Source organism: Polypterus senegalus, chromosome 1, assembly GCF_016835505.1.
Source record: "Polypterus senegalus isolate Bchr_013 chromosome 1, ASM1683550v1, whole genome shotgun sequence".
NCBI classification, from domain to species: domain Eukaryota; kingdom Metazoa; phylum Chordata; class Cladistia; order Polypteriformes; family Polypteridae; genus Polypterus; species Polypterus senegalus.
Window position 1 is genome coordinate 334,243,277 of NC_053154.1, and position 24,243 is coordinate 334,267,519.

General features: G+C 46.7%; 1 protein-coding gene across 5 annotated transcripts in view; it reads right to left on the bottom strand.

The window, feature by feature from the left end:
- Nucleotides 1-24,243, bottom strand: part of LOC120516813 (protein inscuteable homolog) — a 232,787-nt gene that overhangs the window by 7,247 nt on the left and 201,297 nt on the right. For all 5 annotated transcript variants that reach the window (XM_039738779.1, XM_039738787.1, XM_039738773.1 and 2 more), the window contains exons 8-11: nt 12,175-12,346; nt 11,918-12,096; nt 4,992-5,058; nt 644-799 (exon numbers count right to left, since the gene is read on the bottom strand). In XM_039738779.1, coding sequence (XP_039594713.1) covers nt 644-799; nt 4,992-5,058; nt 11,918-12,096; nt 12,175-12,346 — 574 coding nt within the window. The remainder of the gene's footprint in view (nt 1-643; nt 800-4,991; nt 5,059-11,917; nt 12,097-12,174; nt 12,347-24,243) is intronic.

Consider the following 24,243-nt stretch of genomic DNA (forward strand, 5'->3'; position numbering starts at 1 on the left):
CCAGTGATCCTTAATGAGGCCATGAAGATAGAATTATTGTCAGGGAATGGCTCAGGAAAGGAGTCTGACGTAGTGGAGGAGTTAGGTTACAGGACAGAGTTACTGCAAGATTGAAGAAATGTCAAAAGAGAGAAAGAGAAGGAGCAATAAGTGCTAACTTTCTGCCAATGATAGAACAAGATGGATGCAGATTGTCACGGCCTCATGCTCTGAAGGGAACTGGGAGACACAAGAAGAAGAAGAAGAAGAAGAAGAAGGACTGCAATACAGAATCAGAGTGGAAATTAGTAGAGTAGGCGTGAAAGATGTTATCATCTGCAAGATACTCAGACAGGGCGCTCCATGGTTGGGGTCTTAGCGCCATTTCATGTGGCCCTATCAGCAAAAAAAGATGACTAGATCAGTGCATGGACCACCAACACCTGGTCTGGTGGACCACACTTTGAATCCAATTAAACAAAGCAGAACCAAACCTCGAGGGTCACCAGGACTGAGTACTGCCAGTGTAGTGTGAGTGTGTGCATGCAAAGGTCAGTGATGACCAGGAGAGGTGCCACATGAAGCACAGCCACCAGGCTCCTTCTGTCCTTTGACACTCGTACCCGAATCAGTCTGATCGGCACCTACTGTAAAAAATGCTTACAGTGCTTCTGGGCAGCAGCCTGTGCAACGAGTGGGTGTCGGCTGAGACGGGCCAGTGTCACCGCTGCCTTCTGCTGCACCCGCTCGCAAGCAGCACCCTCTGCAGGGCTGGAGGACGATGGCTTCTCAGAGAGCATTGCCAAGAGGCATTCCACACCTGTTAAAAGACACAAAAAGCAGAAAAGACCACTGAATATACTGAACTGTAGGGGGTGCCCAAGTAGCAAACCACACACACACACAGGATCTCAAGTTCAGCGCCCTCTGCTGCCTTTGCCAAGACCAGGTGAGTTACCATTAAAATTATACTTGTCTAGTCAAAATCACAATGGTGGTAATAAGTGGAGAAGGCACTGCACTTTACGTCAAAAGCTTGATGGTTCTGAACCCCAGCAAGGCACCTAACATACACTCACCTAAAGGATTATTAGGAACACCTGTTCAATTTCTCATCAATGCAATTATCTAATCAACCAATCACATGGCAGTTGCTTCAATGCATTTAGGGGTGTGGTCCTGGTCAAGACAATCTCCTGAACTCCAAACTGAATGTCAGAATGGCACAGAAAGGTGATTTAAGCAATTTTGAGCGTGGCATGGTTGTTGGTGCCAGACGGGCCGGTCTGAGTATTTCACAATCTGCTCAGTTACTGGGATTTTCACGCACAACCATTTCTAGGGTTTACAAAGAATGGTGTGAAAAGGGAAAAACATCCAGTATCGGCAGTCCTGTGGGCGAAAATGCCTTGTTGATGCTAGAGGTCAGAGGAGAATGAATGGGCCGACTGATTCAAGCTGATAGAAGAGCAACTTTGACTGAAATAACCACTCGTTACAACCGAGGTATGCAGCAAAGCATTTGTGAAGCCACAACACGCACAACCTTGAGACGGATGGGCTACAACAGCAGAAGACCCCACCGGGTACCACTCATCTCCACTACAAATAGGAAAAAGAGGCTACAATTTGCACGAGCTCACCAAAATTGGACAGTTGAAGACTGGAAAAATGTCGCCTGGTCTGATGAGTCTCAATTTCTGTAGAGTCAGAATTTGGCGTAAACAGAATGAGAACATGGATCCATCATGCCTTGTTACCACTGTGCAGGCTGGTGGTGGTGGTGTAATGGTGTGGGGATGTTTTCTTGGCACACTTTAGGCCCCTTAGTGCCAATTGGGCATCGTTTAAATGCCACGGGCTACCTGAGCATTGTTTCTGACCATGTCCATCCCTTCATGACCACCATGTACCCATCCTCTGATGACTACTTCCAGCAGGATAATGCACCATGTCACAAAGCTCGAATCATTTCAAATTGGTTTCTTGAACATGACAATGAGTTCACTGTACTAAAATGGCCACCACAGTCACCAGATCTCAACCCAATAGAGCATCTTTGGGATGTGGTGGAACGGGAGCTTCGTGCCCTGGATGTGCATCCCACAAATCTCCATCAACTGCAAGATGCTATCCTATCAATATGGGCCAACATTTCTAAAGAATGCTTTCAGCACCTTGTTGAATCAATGCCACGTAGAATTAAGGCAGTTCTGAAGGCGAAAGGGGGTCAAACACCAGATTAGTATGGTGGTCCTAATAATCCTTTAGCTAAGTGTACACTGTATGGTCAAGAGTTTGTGGACACCTGACCTTCAGGCTTATATGAGCTTGTTGGACATCCCATTTCAGAGCCACGGGCACTAATATGGGCACCACCTTCACCCTTTACAGGGTTTTGGAGTGTGCCAGTGGGGAATTTGTGCCCACTCAGCCAAAAGAGTACTTACTATATGAGGTCAGTTACTGATGTTAGGCGAGGAGACCTGGCTCACAACCATTCATCTCAAAGGTGTTCAGCAGATTTGAGGTCAGGGCTCTGTGATGGGCCACATGAGTTCCTCCATGTCTTTATGGACCACAGAGCCAAAGTCACGCTGGAAACGGAAAAGGGCCTTCCACAAACTGGACGGGCACTATCGTCTCAACAGCTGTGGTATATGGTAGCTAGAGTGGTGCTTTCCCATCATAGGAAGTTTCTGGCAGGAGGAAAACTCAGCAACACGCTTGACTCCACTGATGGTTAGAAAAGAGCTTGTTAATCCTGACCACAGTGGGTCCAGCACAGTGCCGGACACACAAGGCTCTCCTCACTGCTCCGTCCTCGGCCCTCTACTCTTCTCTATCTACGTCCTTCCACTTGGCCATATTTGTCACAGCTTTGGACTGGATTGTCATTTTTCAGCCGTCCTAAAGTGTAAAACCGTCATATTTTGAAACTACAGTCTGCTTATATTAAGTTTCAATTTTGCGGAAACAAACCTGGATGAACTACAGGAATGGCCCCTGTGCTTTCCATGGGTTGCTGCTGAGAGAGATGTTGGCGAGTGGGAATCCCAATGCCCCCAGTGCAGTGACGGGGACACTGTGTAACGGCTGACCCCTTACCGAACTAAGACTAGTGACTTGGCTAAACTGAGGAATCTAAAGACAATAAGAAGCCATACCCCTTAGGGCAGTCATTCCCCCAGTCGACGAATAAACAGGCAATGCAAGTCAGTGTGCAAAATGAAGTGCAGACATATTGAAACGTGAAACTAATACTGGCAGTCCCCGGGTTACGTACGAGAGTTTGTACTTAAGTTGAGTTTGTATGTAAGTCGGAACAGGTCCATTTATTATGTCGTTTAATAAACGCTATTGTTGAGCGACTGTAACCAAGTGCTCTGCCAATGAATGATGGCGTTTCACTTCTCTCTGACCTTTTTATTATTTCTACTTTATTTTTAATGGTGATGGTTTTTCTCCTCTTTAATGTATCACCAGCACCAGGTTTGGTCTCGGCAAACACCTGAAGCTGCCAGGACTCCTCAGGACCCCCGAGTCGGTTTGTGTTGTTTCTTCGTAGCCAGCTGGAGTGAGAAATGTGCCCATGGAAGCTCTTTAGCACCATCTAGTGGAGCTTCCATTTCCCTGCAGGAACAGTAACACTAGGCAAGGAGGACTTTGCTGCCTGAACACTTTTGGGGGTCTCGAATGGATTTTAGCCTGCTGATGACAAACGTCACCTTTACATTTTACCTGTCACATACATTTTTATTTCAATTCATTTTCTTGTGATTTCACCTTTTGCAGCGGATTCAGAAAGTCTTCAGACCCCTTCACAATCTGCACACTTCATTTTGAATGGGGAAACTGGCCATTTTTGCCCACCAGTCTACACTCAACAAACCATCATGATAAAATGAAAGCATGTGACCAGAAAGGTTCACAAATGTAATAAAAATTACAAACTGAAATCTCTAATATCTTGGAGTCAATCATTATATTATCCATACACCTCATTGCAGCATACAGGGACACAAGATGACAGGACCACCGCCGTACGACAAGGACATAAAGACAGGACAAGTGCAAGACCTGCGCTAAACGTCATTTTTAACTGATTTACCCTCCCACTGCCACCATCTTCCAATGACCGGTCAAAACATCATCCCTACGACAGCAACACCTTCTACCACATTGTACGTGTGGACTGTCCATAACTGAGGACCAAGTAAGGAGACAACTGAGGAAGCGACACTCAGGAAAAGCTGTTGGGTCAGATGGAGTTGGTGTGTAATCCTGGAGCCCCTCAGAGAACTGTCCTGTGTCCCTTCCTGGTCACCCCTCTACACAACAGACTTCCAGCACAATGCCAGCACTTGCCACCTACAGAACTCCTCAGGTGGCTCCATAGGCTGTGTTAATAATGGAGACGAGTCGGACTACAGGACGTTTGTGGACGACTCTTTTTTTTTTTAAAACGTCAGTTCGGTTGTCATTGTGGGTTGTGATGGGCACCAATGTCAAATTTATCCATTTAAAACTAAATCAACAACAAAAAAAAGAAAGTGTGGGGTGGCACAGTAGCGCTGTTGTCTCGCAGTAAGGAGACCAGGATTAGGGTCAGGGTTATGGTGCATGCAGACTTCCTATGTGGAGTTTTCATGGTCTCCCTGTGTCCTTCACACTGTCCTCCTATTGAACTGGCATCAGTGTGTGTTTGGTATGAGATGGACTGGCAACCTGTCCCTGCCTTGAGTTCTGTGCTAGCTGGATAGTCAGGGTTAGGCAGGTTGGAACATGACATGTGATGACAATAAAGTGTGCAGAACGTGAAGGGGTCTGAATGCTTTCTGCATCCAAAGCACGTGTAAGTAGACAGACAGGTGCAGGCAACCATCTTTGTTTTGGGATAAAATGTGGCGGTGGGCAGCTACAGTGCGTCTCAGGTGCTCTACTAATTCAGACAGCCAATCCTGATGGCATCTCACCAGTCAGAGGGACACAATGATAAGGAAGGTGCCTACCGTTGTGCTGGAGCACTTCTAAGGCACACTGGTCAAGCACAGACATGTTGGCGAGTATGGTCACCACCTAAAAAAGAAAAGAAAAGAAAAGAAACACAACCATTAGAAAGTAAAAACACGAGGAGAATCCACACTCTTGGGGTGGACTGGCGCTCTTGTAGCCCACCTAATCTTCAAATGACATTTTCTGCTGCCCAACCAGCACCTGTAAATAAAGCCCTTTTACAGTAGTAGCCTTTTAAAGACCCCCCACATGCCACCATTTGTTATCTGCCATGGCCTTTACTAGTAAGTCACTTTTGTGTCACTTCTTGTCATGTTAAACTTTGGCCACACTTAATTTCCTGAACAAAACAAGATCTAAAACATCTTGATACCCTTGAAATGGGCTCTGATGATTCCTATTCTACAGTTCATCATTGAGATGTTTCTACACCTTCTTTGGAGTCCAGCCCTGGTCAGTCCAATTGATCGCACATGATGAGGACAGGCCTCATCATGGGTGCCGGAACCTGGTGGGATGTCCCATGAATGGTCTACAGAGGATTGAGAGAGAAAGTCAGTGCACCTCGCCACCCCCTGGTCTGGTGTGGAATTATCGCTATGCAGGCCCATTAACTTCCTCCCATTCGCACGTATGTGACATGGCATGAGTTACTAAACCAGAGCAGATGACTGAAATTGCAGCAACACATCCCGGTGTTCAACAAGCTGAGGTGGGCACACGTCATTCCTCTTTGTAGATCCCTACATTGGCATATAAAGCTCAAATCCTAGATGCTGTGCCTATTTGGTAGTCATTGGGTCTACACCGATAGAGAAGGACACACTTGTGAGGTCCTCTGCTGCTTCTCGCCTACCCAGGTCTGCTGATGAAGGCCATCCGGTGATGCCACCTCTGCGTGGTATCAAATCTCAATCTTCTCTTTTCATATGTAGCTCCTGGCGGGTGGAACAAGCTGCCCACCTCCATTAAAAACTCTGGTGCCCTCATCAGTGGGTTTAAAAAGCGGTTGACGACTCTGCTGTTCGATGAATTTCTGCCTGACTGGTAACTGACTGGCTGACATTTTCTTTGAGGTCTTCACTTGTGGTGAGCAATGCTGTCCTCTTGTCCTGTCACACTTGTTCCAAGACAGTCCTTCAGACTCGTGTCTACTCCATTATGTTGAGCTCTTTTGGATAAAGGCGTCTGCTAAGCAAACGTCACTGGAAAATGTGATCACTTCTGTCCACTGTCTGGACTCTGAGAGTCATCAGTCCACTGCACCACGCAGGTCCTTCTCAGGTTTCAGACGCCACATTGTGTTCTAAGATCTCACACTCCTGTGTCCTACACATAACACCTCACATTTACTTCGATGAAATTTCATCGGCCCAGTCCTGTTTGAGGCGCCTCTGTGATTCAGATTCAGATGGTCCTCCATTATCTGACCTCGCCCCTAGTTTGGTTTCATCATTGTCAGACTTAACCAGCTGGTGATTTTTATTGGTATCCAAATCACTTATGCATGATGGAGAAGTAGAGGCCACTCATGCTTTAACACGGGTGACTGTGAGTGGATGAGCATCACAGTGCTGTCACTTCTCCACGTGGTCTCCCTGCGGGTCGTTGAACTTCTTGTATCGTTCCACTAACTTTGTCAAACTTTTCGGCTGCCCTCAAGTCCAAGTCTGCACTGCCTCCATCATCATCATCGAATTTGAGCCTGTGACCACATGGAGCCTCTTTAAGTGGACCGATGGTGGGATAGTCTCATGGGGGCCTGTAAGGGGGACGTGGAAGACGTTTAAACCGCAGCTGTTGCATTGCTTCCACCGTTGTGGTCGCCCCATGTGGACGTGTAGCAGCATTCATGACAACAATCCTCTTCTTTTGATGCGATTTGCAATTTTTCGTTTCTCTCTTGAACTCATCCGCATTCCTGAAAGTGCACCAGAACAGGACCCTTTTCATGTCCCGAAAGAAGGTCGTCATGATTTTCTTGGCGGAAGGCTAAGCTGTCATTCGAGTTTCTTCTTGATGTTTCCACTTCGGCTAACCACTGCAGAGTGGTGGAGTGCTGGACCCGTGTCTCATCCCTGGGTGACAATCCACTCCAAGACTCTTGGATCTTCTTCGTAACGTTTCAGGAATCGGGTCGCAGTCTCCACACGCTCTTGCTTGTGCAGATCGGTAAGCTGTTTGGGTGGCCATCTTGGAACAAACTTTACGGTAGCCCAAGAACCTCGTGCACTACAGTGTGTGCAGATCCATAGCGGATATCCAAATGTGCAGTGGACAACGTAATCCGTCAGTCTTCTCCGATGAAGGCATTCGCCATGTTGGTGTGGGCTGCTGTGTGTGACGCTGTTGGTCAGCCTGATCTATTCCACTTGTGCTTTAACCCTTTCTAGTCGTTCATTAACTTTTCGTTGAGTCCTGCAGTTTTTACTTCCAAACTGAGCCGACATCCTTCAGGGAATTTCAACAGGCTCCACTCCGTCTGCCCACTTCAGCGTATCCGTTGTCCACACATGTGCACATGGGAGGCAGCTAATGGGCCTAAATAGTGATAATTCCACGCCAGACCAGGGGGTGGCAGGGTACACTGACCTTCTCTCTCAATCCTCTGCAGACCATTCACGGGAAATCCCACACGGTCCCTGCGCCTGTGATGACATCACTCCCAGGTCCGGCGCCCATGATGACATCACCTCTGCTTCCAACATCCTTAATGACATGACTTCCAGTTTTCAGGCAATTGTGATGACGCTAATTCCGGTTCCGACGAATGTGATGTCACTTCCGGTTCTGCCCCAGGGATGACATCACTTCCTGTCTTTGCTGCCAGGGCATATTATACGGGTGGCTGCCCCAAACCTTTGATGTCTCCTGTTCATTCTTATCACACCGTTCAACAGTTGTGTAATGCATTTTCATTTGAGCTTGGCTTCAACTAGACCACAGGTGTCAAACTCCAGTCCTGGAGGACCACCAACGGCTACAGGTTTTTATTCTAGCCCTTTTCTTAATGAGTGACTTCTTTTTGCTGCTAATTCACTTCTTTTGAATTCATTTTAATGGACTTGCTCTTGAAGACTCAGACCCCTTAATTGTTTCTTTTTCCTTAATTAGCTGCCAACCCGCTATATCCTAACTAAAGGGGCTGCTGGAGCCAATCCCAGCCAACAAGGCAGGAAACAAACTCTGGGCAGGGTGCCAGCCCACCGCAGGGCACACACTAGGGACAATTTAGGATCGGCAATGTACCTAACCTGTATGTCTTTGGACTGTGGGAGGAAACCCACGCAGGGAGGACCTGGGAAGCAAACCCAGGTCTCCTTACTTTATGGAAGCATCGCTACCACTGTGCCACCATGCCACCCTGCCAAACAACATCATGAGATGCAAAACGAGCCAAAACAACTGGTGCCCATCATACAATATCTGAAAATAAAGAAAGGTGAAGGTCTCAGGAATGTCAATCTGCTCAGGTCCCCAGTGCTGTTAGAAAAGAGAAAATCAACAATTTAAACGTAATACGTAAATGTCTGCTAATGCACCACGAGAGCAGAAACAAAGGCACAAAATGAAAGAACGAGTTTAATTAACAACAAGAATCGGCACCTCGTTAAGGAGTTGGTTGGAGTGAAATTGGAGTTTGAGGCCCTAACTTTGCTGGTCTTCTGTTGGCTCCCTCACTTCACACTTCATTTCTGTTTAAGGAGAGAACTGAAGCAATTCAGAGGAAAGATCAAGAAAGACCAAATCTTTAAAACATGAGTCAATTAAAATGAATTCAAAAGAAGCGAATTAGCAGCAAAAACAGGGCACTCGTTAAGAAAAGGGTGAGAATGAAAACCTGCAGCCGTGGCGGTCCCTCCAGCACTGGAGTTTGAGACCCCTGGTCAACAAGAACCCCAAAATTTCATTTCAGGATCACAAAGTTGGTTTCAAAGTGCACATATCTACAATTGGCACAAATCTGACTGGCATGCAAGATGTGCCAGGAAAAAGCCTTTGCAATCTAAAAAGAACAGCTAACCTTTTTCTTAATGAGTGACCTGTTTTGGCTGCTAATTCACTTCTTTTGACTTCATTTTAATTGAAGACTCGGACCCCTTAATTGTTTTCTTTTTCCTTAATTAGCAGCTAAACAATAATGAGATACAAAATGAGCCAAAACAACTGGTGTCCATTATGGAAATTAAGAAGATATTATATTCAGGTATTAGCATAGGCGGCACGGTGGCACAGTGGGTAGCGCTGCTGCCTTGCAGTTAGGAGACCCAGGTTTGCTTCCTGGTCCTCCCTGTTGTGGAGTTTGCATGTCCTCCCCGTGTCTGCGTGGGTTTCCTCCCACAGTCCAAAGACATGCAGGTTAGGTGCATTGGCGATCCTAAATTGTCCCTAGTGTGTGCCCTGCGGTGGGTTGGCGCCATGCCCGGAGTTTGTTTCCTGCCTTGTTGGCTGGGATTGGCTCCAGCAGACCCTGTAGTTAGGATATAGCGGGTTGGATAATGGATGGAGATGAAAACTTATAAGCATTAACCTTAGGTCATGTGTTAATACAAGTCAGGTATGCCAAGCAAATAGTTAAATAAAGGCACGTGCCATATTTTTTAATCTTTTTTAATTAAAGCTTAGCTAAAACCACCAATATCTTATCAACTTGAGAGACAGAGAAGGGGGAGAATGATAGATAAAGACAGCCCAGGAGATGAGAAGGTGGAACCCCTGCAAGTTGAAGGCCGGCTAGAAAATAAGCGAAGCAAAAGGTGAAGGCGAATAACAAAACGTGAGGAATATTGGTGGCCAGCTGGAGAAGGGAGTCCGAATAAACAGCGAATGAGCTTCCTTGAGCGAGGGCAGGATGATAAGAAGTGATTATATAAACTGGGATTTTTGGCCTGTTCGGGGCTCAGCTAAGTTTCACTCAATTGGGTTGATTCTGCGTTGTAGTTTATTGCGATAAACTAATTACTCTGTTTGCCTATCCTTCGACTCCTAGCGCCTACTTTCAAGCTGAGAATCTGTGGCGTTATTTTACGCTTCCACGCCGTCATACAATATGTGAAAATAAAGAAAGGTGAAGGTCTCAGGAATGATGGTCTGCTCAGGTCCTTATATCAGTGCTCAGTTTCGGAAATGTCTGCTATTGCACAATGGGACGAAAGAACGGGTTTAATTAACAAAAAGAGTCGGCGCCTAATAAAGCAACTGGTTGGAGTTTTAGGCCCTGACTTAGGTGGTCTTCTGTTGGCTCACTCACTTCACGTTTCATTTCTCTTTGGGTGCCATTTAAGGAAAGAAATGAAGCAATTCAGAGGAACAATGAAGAGTGCAAGGGAAACAAATTTTAAAAGAGAAGTCAATTAAAATGAATTCATAAGAAGTTAATTAGCAACACAAACTGGGCCCTAATGAAGAAGTTGGTTAGAATGAAAACCTGCAGCCACGGTTGTCCTCCAGGACCGGAGATGGCGACCCTTGAAGTAGACCACAGATTTCGAACTCCAGTCCTGGATTGCCACCATGGCTTCAGGTTTTCATTCTAACCATCTTCTTCATTAGGGCCCAGTTTGTGTTGCTAATGAACTTCTTTTGTCTTAGTTTGAATTAACTTGACTCCGCCCCCTTAGTTGTTTCTTTATCGTTAATGAGCAGTCAGTCAGTCAGTCAGTCAGTCGTTCTCCCACCCACTATATCCAAACACAGGGTCATGGGGTCCACTGGAGCCCCAGCCAGCACAGGGCGCAAGGCAGGAACAAACTCTGGGTAGCGCACCACCCACCGCAGGGCACACACACACACCCAGCACACACTAGGGACAATTTAGGAACACCAATGCACCGAACCTGCATGTCTTTGGACTGTGACAGGAAACCCATGCAGACACGGGGAGAACATGCAAACTCCACACAGGGAGGACCTGGGAAGCAAACTCAGGTCTCCTAACTGCGAGGCAGCAGCGCTACCCACTGCGCCACTGTGCTGCCCCCAAAATATTTATTTTTTTAAAATTATCAAAATAATAATAATACATTTTATTTATATATAGAAAGTAGCCAAAGCTGTGAGACAAGCAGAGACCCAAATTCAGCACAAAGTCCAAGTGAGAGGAGTGACCCCAGGGCAGAGCGGGGCTTGGGGGTGACAGAGAGGCATGATACTGCCCACCGAAAAAAAGAGAAGGGGCGTTGTGCAGGGGGAACTTCAAGCAGCCATCGAGGAGGACAGGAATCACAGAACAGTGGCCATGGAGCATGGATGAGGTGGGAGCAGGTTTTGGAGAGGAAGATCACCTGGAAGGCTAATCTCCATAGGATTAAGTTCCTGATTCAGGGAGTCTATGATGTCCTACCAAGCCCACCTAACCTTTCCTTATGGGGTAGGATCAATTCACCAGCCTGCTACCCGAGGGAAAGGAACACTGGAAGGAACTCATCTTAAGCTGCTGCCCTAAGGCTCTGGAGGAAGGCCGATATCACTGCCGACACGATCAAGGGCACCTAACCTGCATGTCTTTGGACTGTGGGAGGAAATCCAAACAAAAACGGGGAGAACATGCAAACTCCACACAGGGAGGCCCCGGGAAACGAACCCAGGTCACCTTACTGCGAGGCAGCAGCGCTACCACTGCGCCATCATGCCACCATGCCACCCAAAGCAATTAATTCATTTTGGGGATATGTGAGGTAAACTGGAGTAACTGTAAGAATAGCCGTGTGGACACAGGGAGAACTTGCAATCCCCACATGGACCCACAGATTCCAGATCCATGAGACGGTGGTGCTAAACATCAAAACGAACGGCCACCATCTTTCGCCCATTGTTAGGCTCCCCCTGGTGAGACCAAATCATCTCATCCAAAAATTCAAAGTGGACTTGGATAGCCGATAAGTGACACAGTGGCTTCGTTGACGCCACTTGCGATTCTCACCTGATCCTTGGAGTAAGGTGTGTCCACACGCCGCTGGTCTTGGAAGGCCTCAAAGAGGACACCAATAGCACCGAGCTGCAGAAGGATCTCGCCGGCCATGGTGTCTAAGAAGGTGATGTTGGCCAAAGCGGCCGACGCCAGCAGGAAGACTTCACCCGAGGATGCATTCTGGCAGAGATCTGTGCGGTGGGAGGAAAGGAGACGATTAGGAGGCTAGCAGAGGGGAAGTCGGCGTCCGCAAAAACAGAGACACTCACTGAGCAGGGCTGTCACCATGTCCTCCATGTTCTCCAGAAAGCTGCTAAGGTGCTGCGTGAAGGCATAGTGTGGCGATGTGATCTGCGCCACCACCGCTGCGGCCTCCGAGCGCGTCGCTTCATTGATGCTCTCATCCGCCAGGATGTCTGCCAGACACAGGATGCCGTCCACCTGCGGGAAGACAAATGGAAGGACCGAGTGAGGGTGCGGCTGAGTTTTGACGTGAGTGTGGCGTCTTTTGTGAAGGCCGGTGACACTTGGCGTCTCCCTCTGCTTTTTGAAAGTACATCGCGCCCTTCCCTGCCGGATGCGGGGCGGCCTTGGGGTGAGGGCGAGCGGCTTTACGCGGGGTCGATGTAGCGATATCGCAGAGCGGGGCCGGGCTTGAGCCAGCCTTACCGGCCAACGGACGCCGTCAAAGTCCGCCTTTTGCTCTCCGGTGTGGGCTTAGGTAGGAACCTGTTCCGCTGCCGTTCACGTGGAAGAAAGCCTGCCTGCCTGCCTGCTCCGCTTCGGTTTGATACGGCAGAGAGACATTCCACACCGTTTGGGCGGGGTTCGGTTCAGAAGTCGGATCGTTGATCTGTGGGCTCTCCCTCTGCTGAAGATCGGCGGTGACTCAGCTTGACCCGTACTGCAAAGGGTGCCACCTGCCTGACAGACCCAACCGTCCCAAGTTGTTCAACCTCAGTGAAGTCTGACATGGCAGCTTACACTCTAACAGGCGCCTGATCTGTGGCGTTGGTAGGCTTGGCTCCTTTGTCACGGCTTCTGACTTGTCACGGTTGACGTGTGACAATATGATCTCCACACAGCAATGGCATGGTGACAGAGCGGTCAGCGCTATGCAGCTTAAGGAGACTCTGCTGAAGTCATACGTTCACCCTAAAGGGGATTCAAATCCAGACCCCCTGTACTTCCTGCACACTTTATAGTGTCTGCTTGAATTGTCTTTGAGAAGTTTCTAGAACTTGATAGGAACTGACTGGACGTCATGGAAAACAAAACATAGATAAAAAGTCGGGGTGACACCGCAACCCCATATATTATGAAGGTAAAAATAAACGCAAAACGAAACGTCATTAAGGATGCAAGTCTCAGATCAGAGTATCCAAGATGGCGACACTTCCGATTAAATGCCAGTCAGGTGGGTCCAGAGGGATGGACACCAGAAGTGACATCAGAGGTGGCAAACTTGTCGATTATCTGGTCTGTAGAGGGAGAAAGAGCAGAGGCCTTAGAATACAGCGGCACCCTGTGGATTGGCAAGGAATTCCCACCACCGGAGCCCTTAAGCTGTCCCCAAGGCCCACATATGTGTGACACTGCGTATAAAAGGTCCATCAATTCACAGTGCATGTCTGGACAAAGGAACTCTCAGTAGACCTCTGCGATCAAATTGTGTTGATGCACAGATCAGGGCGAGGGGCTAACCTCATTTTTAAAGCTTTGAGTGTTCCCAGGAGTATGGTGGTCTCAAGAATAGAAGATGTTTGGAACTACCAGAGTAACCAGGCAAGAAGGGCCTTGGTCAGTGAGGTGACCAAGAACCCAGTGGTCAATTTAATAGAACTTTAGAACTCCTCTGCTGATAACCTGTCCAAAGGACGACCATTTCAGCAACGGTCCATCAGGGAGGCATTTATGGTAGAGTGGTTGGAGGGCAAATGACCATTTAAAGGACTCTGAGAACACGAAGAAAAAGATCTGGTCTGGTCAGACAAAAATGGAACTCTACTGGCCAAACTCCAAGCACTGCTCATCTCCTGCCTCTGTATGGTGAAGCAGGGCGGTGGCAGCATCACAATATGGAGGTACAGGGACAGGGAAGTGGCCAGAATTGAGGGCAGCGTAATACAGAGAGGACCTTGGAGAAACCCTGCTGCAGAGTGGACACCACTTCAGACTGGGGGAGCATGACAATGACCCAAAGTATTGCCACACACGTGTGCATGGGAGGCAGCTGAAGGGCCTGAATGAAAGTACTGCAATTCCACGCCACACCAGAGGGTGGCGGAGTGCACTTACTCTTTCTCTCACTTCTCTCACTTCTCTGCAGACCAGTTATGGGAAATCCCACCTGGCCCCGATGATATTACTTCCGACCCCAATGGCACCACGTCTGGTTCTGCCCCCCCACTGATGATGTTACTTCCGAACGCCAATGATGACACCACTTCCGATTCTGGGCCTACTGAGGATGTCACTTCCAGTCCCGGGCCCAACCGGCCCCAGTGACGACGTCACTTTCGGAATCGACCCCAGTGGCACCACTTTCAGTCTCTGGCCCTACAGATGATGTCACTTCCCAACCTGGCCCCAGTGATGATGTCACTGCCTCCGCTCTCCTCTAAAGCCTCCATGCCAGCCAGTCAGTTCTGTTGGTGGACTCAAACCTGTACACAACTCTGCACCATTGAAACCGATTTTGCAGCCAGGAATACAACATCCGGCTGGCTGCCCCAAACCTTTTTATGGCTCTTGTCTATTCTTGAGACAGCGTACAGCCAAGACACAACGCTGGAGAGCCTGACCTGACCTGCTAACTCCATAAATCTGTGCGCACACTGAAGATCTAAGCACACGACAAGGGAGTTCACCCAAACAACCACAGCCATTCATCTTTGTGAAATGAATTAACAAAATCAAACAGAAAGAGGACAGGATGAAGCTGAGAGTCAATCACGCAATAATAAAAAGAAAATAAAATGGCACAATAAGCCGCTTGACGTCTTCTGAGAAAGTGCCAAGTGAAGCATTTCCTCCCACAATCGAAGCGTTTGCCTAAAAGCATCTCCTTGCTGCTCTAATGTGAGCTGTGATTTTATTCGGAACATCCACTTGACATTAGACCAGCGTCTCTCAAACACACACACGCACACACACGTACTTGGGAGACAACTTCAGGGCTCATCAGATGGTAGTTCCACCCCGGGTCAGGAGTTGGCACTGTCTTCTAATGCTTGTCCTGGCTGCAGACCTGAAGATCATCGGCCCGAAGAAACAGGACGTCACTTCACGGCTTCCAGTCACTTGAACGCGCCTCCACCAGTAACCCCTCCACCGCCATACCGTCCTCAGTCATTCTTGGGACTCGCGCCTGGAAAGACGTTATAGCGACGGACTGTCACCGTCTTAGCTTTTGTGTGCCATCAGCCTTCAGTGACATGGGGGTCATCTTCCTGTGCCCCAACTCTTTCTGCTCTCTTTTGTGTTCTTATTACACCAGCCATGTTCCTGCTGCCGTGATTAGCTTCTGACTCACCCCATTTTCTAATCCGATCATCAGGTCCCCTTTCCTGCATTTCTAGGGACGTGGCCTCGGAGGTCATGACCTGTGCTTAATCGAGATAAAAGTTCAGCTGGGGTTTACTTTTGTCATCTGATCTGCGGATACGAACCCCCCTGTGGCCTGCAGAGGGCGCTCCTGCTGGCCAAACCCGACACAGACAGACGCGGGACACGAGTTCAGCACACCTTTAATTTTGTATCCATGATCACTAATACTACCCGCTCTCCCAGTATGTCGATATGGCATTGAGAAAGGCTACCACTAGAGGGCAGTGTTAAAAGTCTGACATTTTAAAGGGAATGCTCCTAAAGACAAGAAGTTGATGTTGTGAAGACAGAGCGGTGTACGTAGTAGTAATAGCCGTATAGTGATGTGTGCAGTGCGGCGAATGTGGTGAAATTATTCCTTGGCAAACCATCGGGCACCCCAGATGGACCAACAAGGATGGATTACAGAGCCTAACTTCACTTTCTGTAACAGAAGGCTCAATAGACCTTGGGTGTCATCACATTGAACCTCAACTTCTTGACTTCTCCCTGCCCTTTAACCTTTTTACCTCCTTGTGCCAACTCCAATGCACCTAAAATGCAGCACTGCCCAGGTGAAGGCCAACCATTCCAAAGCAGGCCAAAAAGGAGACATTCAAAGAGTCTTCTTCAGAGTGCCGTGGCCAAAGTAACCAAGTAGCGATCTGCCGTGAAACAGAAGATGAGGGCTTAACCCTGAACTCCAGAAGTACCATCTGCCCCCTTCTCTTGTCCCCGTGCCACCACTTATGGCCTACAGCTTCTAGTATTCACATGACCATCAACAGGTGGCTCTGAGCTCACACGTGATGAAGACCTTGAAAAGGTGAACTTTGGCAAACTTGAAACCCCTTGTCGGAACAGCACTGGACCCTCGTCAGTTTGCCTACCTTGACCAGGTGGGTCTGATGTATCATCTAACTGCTGCATACCATCATCTGGAGAAACAGAGGAGTGTGGGGAGGGTCTTGTTCTTGGGCCTCATTAGTGCATTTAACACCATACTGGAACCATATTGACCTACCACTGTGTCCTGGACCTAACTGGTAGGTCACAGTTTGTGAGGCTTAAGAGCTGCGTATCTGACATGGTCATGAGTAGCACTGGGGTCTCACAGGGTGCTGTACCAGCTCCGTTCCTTGCACACCTCTGACTTTAGGCGCCGTACTGAATCACGTCATCTGTAGATGTTTTTAGATGACACAGCCATTGGATGGACCGCCAGTGTGCAGGAGACTCGTGAATGGTGCACACTGAACCACTATCAGCTCAACATGACTAAGAATAAGGAGATGATCACAGACTTCAGCAGGGTCAAGCCCCTCTCTCCCACCACTTCTAATTAATGTTGATGTGGAGGTGGTGAGGACACACCTCGGGGTACATCTGAACAGCACAGAGGCCATCTCGTATGGAAGTGGGGTCAGAGTCACCGCAGTTTGCCGAGGAGGGTGACGATGTTTGGTGTATGACAGCCAGGCTTACATGTTCTCTACCAGCCAGTAGTGACCAGTGACACCTTCTATACAGTGCCATGTTGAGGAAAATGGCATCAGTGCAGGTGATGCCAACAGACTGATTGAAAATGCGGGTTCTGTCCTGAGGCTCAAGGTGGACTCAAACTGTAGAAGTCAAGAAGCTGCTTAGCATACTGGGCAACGACCCTTGTGAGGTGGTCCTACCTTTGGCCATCAGGCTCTGTAATGGGTCAGTCGAGGTGGTCTTGTTTCCTATGTGCTGAACGGTATTGAGCTGATTTAGCAGACATCTTAACAGAGAGTCATGCCATGTGCCATAGACTGTGCCAACATGATGTGCCAATGGCTGACATACTGTACTGGGAAATTTTAAATAATAAGTTGGCGTGATTTTAATCACGTTACACTTAGTAAATAACCTGCACTTCGCTAAAAGAGGTACTGTACAGGTAATTCTTGTTATTTCAATATAAGAATCTTGTTAATGTACCCAAAATTAGGATCATTTTTGTTAAATGCTGTTTGTTTGTCTGCTACTGTAATACTGCAAGGGCCTTTGGGATTAATTAACGTTTTTATTTAAAATATAGTGCCTTTATAATATTTAATATAGGGCATTTGTTATCTATCTATTATAAAGTGCCTAAATATCTATCTATTGTATAGTGGCTTTCATATTTATCTGTTTACTATATATAGTGCCTTTCTAATCTAGCTATCAATCTTTTATATAGTGTCTTTCTTATTTATCAATTATATAGCGCCTTTCACATCTATTTATCTATCTGTCTATCTATCTATACTATAGTCTGTATTTTCTAACCAACTTAGTCCTGAACAGTGTCACAGCTACCACAGGGCACAAGTAAAGGAACAAACCCTGGACAGGGTGCTAGTCCACTGCAGGGCAAACAAACACACACCCCAACCACAAACTAGAGCCAGTTTAGGATCTCTAATTTACCTAATGTGCATGCCTTAGTGCCTTACATATTTATATGTCTATTATATAGTGCCTTTCATATCTAAGTATCATATAGTGCCTTTCATACTTATATATCTATCTATCTAATATATAGTGCCTTTCATATCTAAGTATTATATAGTGCCTTTCGTATCTATCTATCTATCTATCTAGCATATAGCGCCTTTCACATCTATCTATCATATAGCGCCTTTCACTATCTATCTATCTATTATATAGTGCCTTAAATAGTGCCTTCCCCATCTGTCTATCTAGGTGTGTAATTGAGAGCAGTGGTGGAATAATGAAATTATTAACTGGCTTTTTCTTTTGAAATTATGGATTACTTGTTAATTATATCTGTTGAAGTTTACTATTATCAAGCATAACAAAGTTTATTATAATATCTATCTATTTTGGCCTGCAGTTTGTATCTCTCAAGATGCTTAAATCCTCTAACAGCAGATGTTAGCTTTTAATGAACAAAATCCAATAGCAGACCCGTCGACACATTTTTCATGAACCGACCCATCACATCCCAGACTAAACAACAGATTTAGTGCAGGAGCTTAACAAGGTCGTGGGACTCCTGACCCTGTGAGTTAAATGCAAAGCCGCAGTAGGACTTGTGCACAGTTCCTCATTTTACCAGCACTGAAAAAACAGCAGAAAGTAGTGTTGAGCCGCCTGAGGCAAAAGTCTGCCTCCCTATCACCCTGCCTGGCATAACCTTTGTCTCTTTCTAAAAAGCCAAGTCTAGAACTGAAGAGGGAGTGACCACCAGACATTAAATGGCCACAATCTGCACCCAGACACTGAAATGTTAAGACCAGTTCATGTATCACAGGGTGTCACAATTCCGAAGGCTAAACACGATGTAATTACCACCTTTTTCCACAGGATGGCGACATTGCACAGCACTGCTTTTCCCAGCTACCTTGAGCTCCGCCTTTGCTCTGCTGTGTTAAAGCGGGCGCTGAGCTGCCCAGAAATGTGATGGCATTTTAAACGGACCTCTTTGCTGAGCCCCGCTCCGTGCCCTTTTTTTTTGTTACCATATTTGTGTTAAGTAGATAAAAACTACAAGTTACAGTAAGTCAAACATAACCATGAAAACGTCAAGGTGAGAGCATGAGCTGATAGAGCGTTGTTGCATCTACCACACTCTGAACTGCCTGGATTGGGACCCGAGTACAGCGGGTGACACCCCAGTACCACACTGGAACAGTGTGAAGTTTTTTTTTACAGTGGCTAGAGTGCCAATCCTGCCACCACCCCACCAGTCTTCCCTGTAAGCTGGAGGACCTGCTTTTTGGGCTGGATGCAGGTTAACGTCATACCTAAGGATGAAGAGATAGCAGGTTAAGGGCCATGCTCAAGGGCCCAATGGCACAGAGTCACTTCTGGAGTTTATGGAATTCTCAGAGCCACCACTCATCAATAAAAAAATAAATAAACCCCCTCCCAGCCAACCCCACCCCACAGGTCCAAAAAATACAAGTTCTTCATGGAAGAGATAAGGCACAGCTGCACATAGGAAAACCGAAGTGAAGCTCCCATGCAGGTGAGTGAAGAGAAGCATAAGGTGGTACAATGAGGACTTCCAGTAGTTACAGGCTAGAGAGTCAGGAGATTTCAAGTTTTCCGCTCTCCACTGGAACTCCATGCACTTTTAGAGTACCAATGACCTGAAGCAATCGGAGCAAAGCAGAAAGTAACCCTGGGCTGGTTGTTTACTGCAGGCCGCCTTCAGGCACGCAACTCCAAACTGCGTACAGAGACAGCAAGCAAGCAAGATGTGCAAGGAAAACCAAATTCATAAGGTCATGGCGCAGGCGTGCCAACTACACAAAGACAAGACGACCTGGCTGGGTACTGAAGCACGGCCTACGGATCCTGGATTTCCTGACACAGAAGCCCCAGTTGGGTTCAGGTTGGCTGTGATCACGAGGAGTGCCGGGGCTCCTCCGGGCTGTGTGCTCAGCTCTCTGCTCATCACCCTGAACTCTAACTACATCATCCCGCGCACGGATGGCACCACTGGGCTGGGTTTGATGTGCAGGGATGACAAATCTGCATGTTGAGAGCAGGGAGAAGAGCTGACAACAACCCATCACTCAACACTGAGAAGACTGAAAAAAAAAAACAAAAACACACACACACCTGTCCGTGCCCCCGTCTGCATCAACGGCACCGCTGTGGGGACTGTAAAGAGTGCCAAGATGTATATTCATACTTCTGTTAGATGGTCATTTGTTCATTTTATTTTGGGGAGTCCCCACCTCAATCTAGGTTGCACACACACAAACAGAGACATGTCAAGCAACTCTTCATAAAATCAATTAAAACTAATATAATAAACAAGTAACAAAGGTATAAAAGCAACAAAGAAACAACACACATTCAAAATCATACTCAACCGCCCCGACAGCAATAATTACTTGATTTGGAATGACAAATGCAATATTTTTATTACTACAAATGTTCGTGACAATGTGTGATGCGTCATCTGTTGGAATGAAAAATGCAATATATTTTATTACTACGTTTGTGACAATGTGTGATGCGTCATCTGTTGGAATGACAAATGCAATTTTTTTATTGCTACAAATGTTTGTGACAGTGTGTGATGCGTCATCTGTTGGAATGACAAATGCAATATTTTTTATTACTACCACTTGTAGGCAGTAGGGCATTAGGCACGTTTAAAACTTTGCTTTTTGCAGAAATTAGGTGGATAGGATCGGTGAGACTTATTGGGTTGTTCTAATAAAATGTTTTGGGTTTTTCACTTCAACAGATGGTGCATCATAATCATTAGCACTGCTGAGAGATGACATCGGGGATCAGTGTGAACGGTACCATGAGGTTAGTGTGATTTTAGGACAAGCAGGACGTTAGCCCCCTAAGCACTGATCATAACGAGGCAACTGTCAATGCTCGTGTTGGAGGAGATGTGGAAGTCACTAAGCCTCACGCTGTCGTAGCCCACAATAACACAAGGGGGGCGCTTTGATCGTGTGGATCAGGTCCCGACATTGTGCTCTCTCATGTGCAAGGGACAGAAAAAATGAAACAAAATACGCAAATAAACAGACGTCTACTGTCCCATTGACAACATCGGGCTGTGCGCTGGTCTCAAAACATGTGACATGAAGGACGCGTATTAAATCTGCAGCAGTGGTCACTCGACAGACATGTCCTACTGTATTTATGTGGATGTTTTTTGCATTTATATGTTTCTGTTGCACCTTAAAAACATTTTGCCTTGTTGAAAAAATTGATTTTTGCTCATGTTTTTGGGGGGTTGGCTGAGGAGGTCACATATGATGCCACCACCATAGCATGCCAGTCTCATGTCTGAAAAGATGTCACCAGACAGCCCTGACTGCTATCATAACAAATCCTTCACATGGCATGGGGATCACCCTACGGTGCCCTCAGTCCTTCATGTTGCCCGCCATTGATGTTCACGGCCTGTTTAAAAGTACGGACTTCCACCCTAAATGTGCCCTGCGGCTCTCCAGATGGATGATTCTTGCTGTTGAGAAGAATTGAGGCAACAGACAAATTGATGCTATAACTTAATAAAGGGAAACTTAAATTGAAAAATCATAGGAAATTAAAAAAGACTGATAGAGGAAGTACTAATCTCATTTGAGTCCATTAAACGTTCTGGTGGTCTGCCATTATTAATGCAGCAAATTGAAAGCAGGAATAAATTGTGTAAATAAATGACAAATTCCATTAGCAGCAATAAAAAAAATGATACGCCAGCCTGCCAGGGACTGTCTTTGAGACCCCCACGGTCAGACCATAAGTGTAGCAGTCGATGGGCTCACTTCCTCTGGCTCCCTTTTTCTATTTCTTCTCCTTTATGAGGTTGCCGCATCAGCTGTATGCACCATCTGTTGGAATGCCAACTGCAACACGAGTACACATTGGAATGGGCGTCTCGTGAATGACGGGTGAGCCAGTCGCCATCGATGTCGTGGGTATGGGGGACTGCAGCTCTGTTCTGTTGAATGCCATTCTGTCATTTCTGCCAACATTGGCTGGGGTTCAAAGTTGTGTTTCTTGTCTGTTTTGCCCAATTTTGTGCCATTTATCTCTTTTAATGTTTCTTTTATTTATTATGGGCGTGATTCTTTGTAACAGAAAAATGCCCTGGACAAGTCCCATGTGTTTGGTGGGCGGGGTCACCTGCCAATCACTGCTAGGGACCGCCCTCCACCCTATATATGGGAGGGCCTTCCATAGCTCCCGGTGGTTCATTTCGAATGTGCTATGGAGTGGAGTGGAGTGGAACTTGTGTTGTTGCTTTCCGTGCATTTTTGGATTTTTGAACCCCTGCTCTGCCAAAGGCCAGAGGTCAATTCGTGATCATTCTTTTGGGTCTTCTGTGCTTTTGGTACTCCCAGGTGACGGCAAAATTAACGAGATGACGCTGCTACACTTCCACTTAAGCCCTAAAGCAATAACTCGCGGCCCGAGTCACCTTCCTGTATACCGTCGGCCCTTGCTATCCGTGGGATTGTCATCAATAATTAAATGCAAATTATTTTGCAAGGTTTTGGAGTCGCAAACAGGAAAGACATCACCCCCACAATGCCGTGCGTTTGAATTAAAGACAGGACTCTCAGCTAATGAATGGGGGGACAGGCCGATCTCCAAGTCAAATGCACAGCATTGTGGGAATAACTTTTTTCCTGTTTACAATGAATGTCGCCTCTCCAGGAAGTAACTGTTAATAATATTTGAGCAAAAAAACGCACACAGCTTTCTCGTGATGTCCATAAGAATCAGACGCAGTGGGGGGATCCATGAAGCTTGAACTGTTACGGGGGCCTCTTTACAACCAGCAATGAGACCTGGGTAACCTCTGCTCTCTTCTTCAATGGGGTCGTTCCACAAATTTTTAACAAAGTGTGACCACCACATGTAGGGGCTTCAAACACCCCCTCTCCCCTCTTCTCGCACAGTAGACACCCATGCAATGGGGGCTCCTGAAGCTTCATTGGTTTGACAGCAGAGCCGCATGCGGATTACACGACACGAGTTACCTGAGAAGAAGTTTTGACATTTTTTTTCCATTGACGTTTTTTCACGTCGTCGAAAATCAGTCACCGTGGGGCGCCACTGAGCTTGAATATTCACTATGGAATTTCCCAATAAAAACACAACATAAATAGTTTTTTCTCATCCGCTGCTACAAACTACATGGGGTGAGTAACATTCAAAAATAAAAATGTGGGTGGCGTAGTCCTTTAATGAGATATCAAGAAAAAAGAGATGGAAATCCGCAAAGCTGCTGCTGCTTCTCCACCAGTGGGCGCGTGGACTCGGCCTGTTAGCGTTGAAGTATACGGTACAGTAATTACAGTCATATGAACAAGTCTGGGAACCCCTCTTAATTCTTTGGATTTTAGTTTCTCATTGGCTGGGCTTTCCTTTTAATATCTGACATGCCTTATGGACAAAGTAACAGAAAATATGCAATACGCTTCATAACAAAATTAGAGAGGTGTATAAATGTGGGCACCCAACAGAGATATGACGTCAATACTTAGCTGAGCCTCCTTTTGCTCCTTTGAGCCTCTCGACGCTGTCCTCCTGTAGCCTCTGATGAGGGTCTGAATTCTGGATGGAGGTATTTCTGACCATTCTTCATACAAAATCTCTCCAGTTCAGTTCAATTTGATGGACAGCCTGCTTCAAATCATCCAATAGATTGTCGATGATATTCAAGTCAGGGACTGTGACGGCCATTCCAGAACATTGGACTTCTCCCTCTGCATGAATGTCTTTGTAGATTTCCAACTGTGTTTTGGGTCATCGTCTTGTTGGAATATCCAACCCCTGCTTAAGTAACTTCAACTTTGTGACTGATGCTCGAACGTTATCCTGAAGAACTGGTTGATGTTGGGTTGAATTCCTCCGACCCTCGACTTTAACAAGGGCCCCAGTCCCTGAACTGGCCACACAGCCTCACAGCATGATGGGACCTCTAACACATTTGACAGGAGGTAGCCGGTGTTTTTCTTGTTCTTCTTCCACCATGCGAAGCGTTTTTTGTTCTGACCAAACAACTCCATTTTTATCTCATCAGTCCAAAGCACTTTGTTCCAAAATGAATCTGGCTCGTCTAAATGAACATTTGATACAACAAGCGACTCTGTTTGTAGTGTGAGTGCAGAAAGGGCTTCTCTCTCATCACCCTGCCATACACATTGCACTGAATTGTAGAACGATGTCCAGATACACCATCTGCAGCGAGATGTTCCTGCAGGTCTTTGAGGTGATCTGTG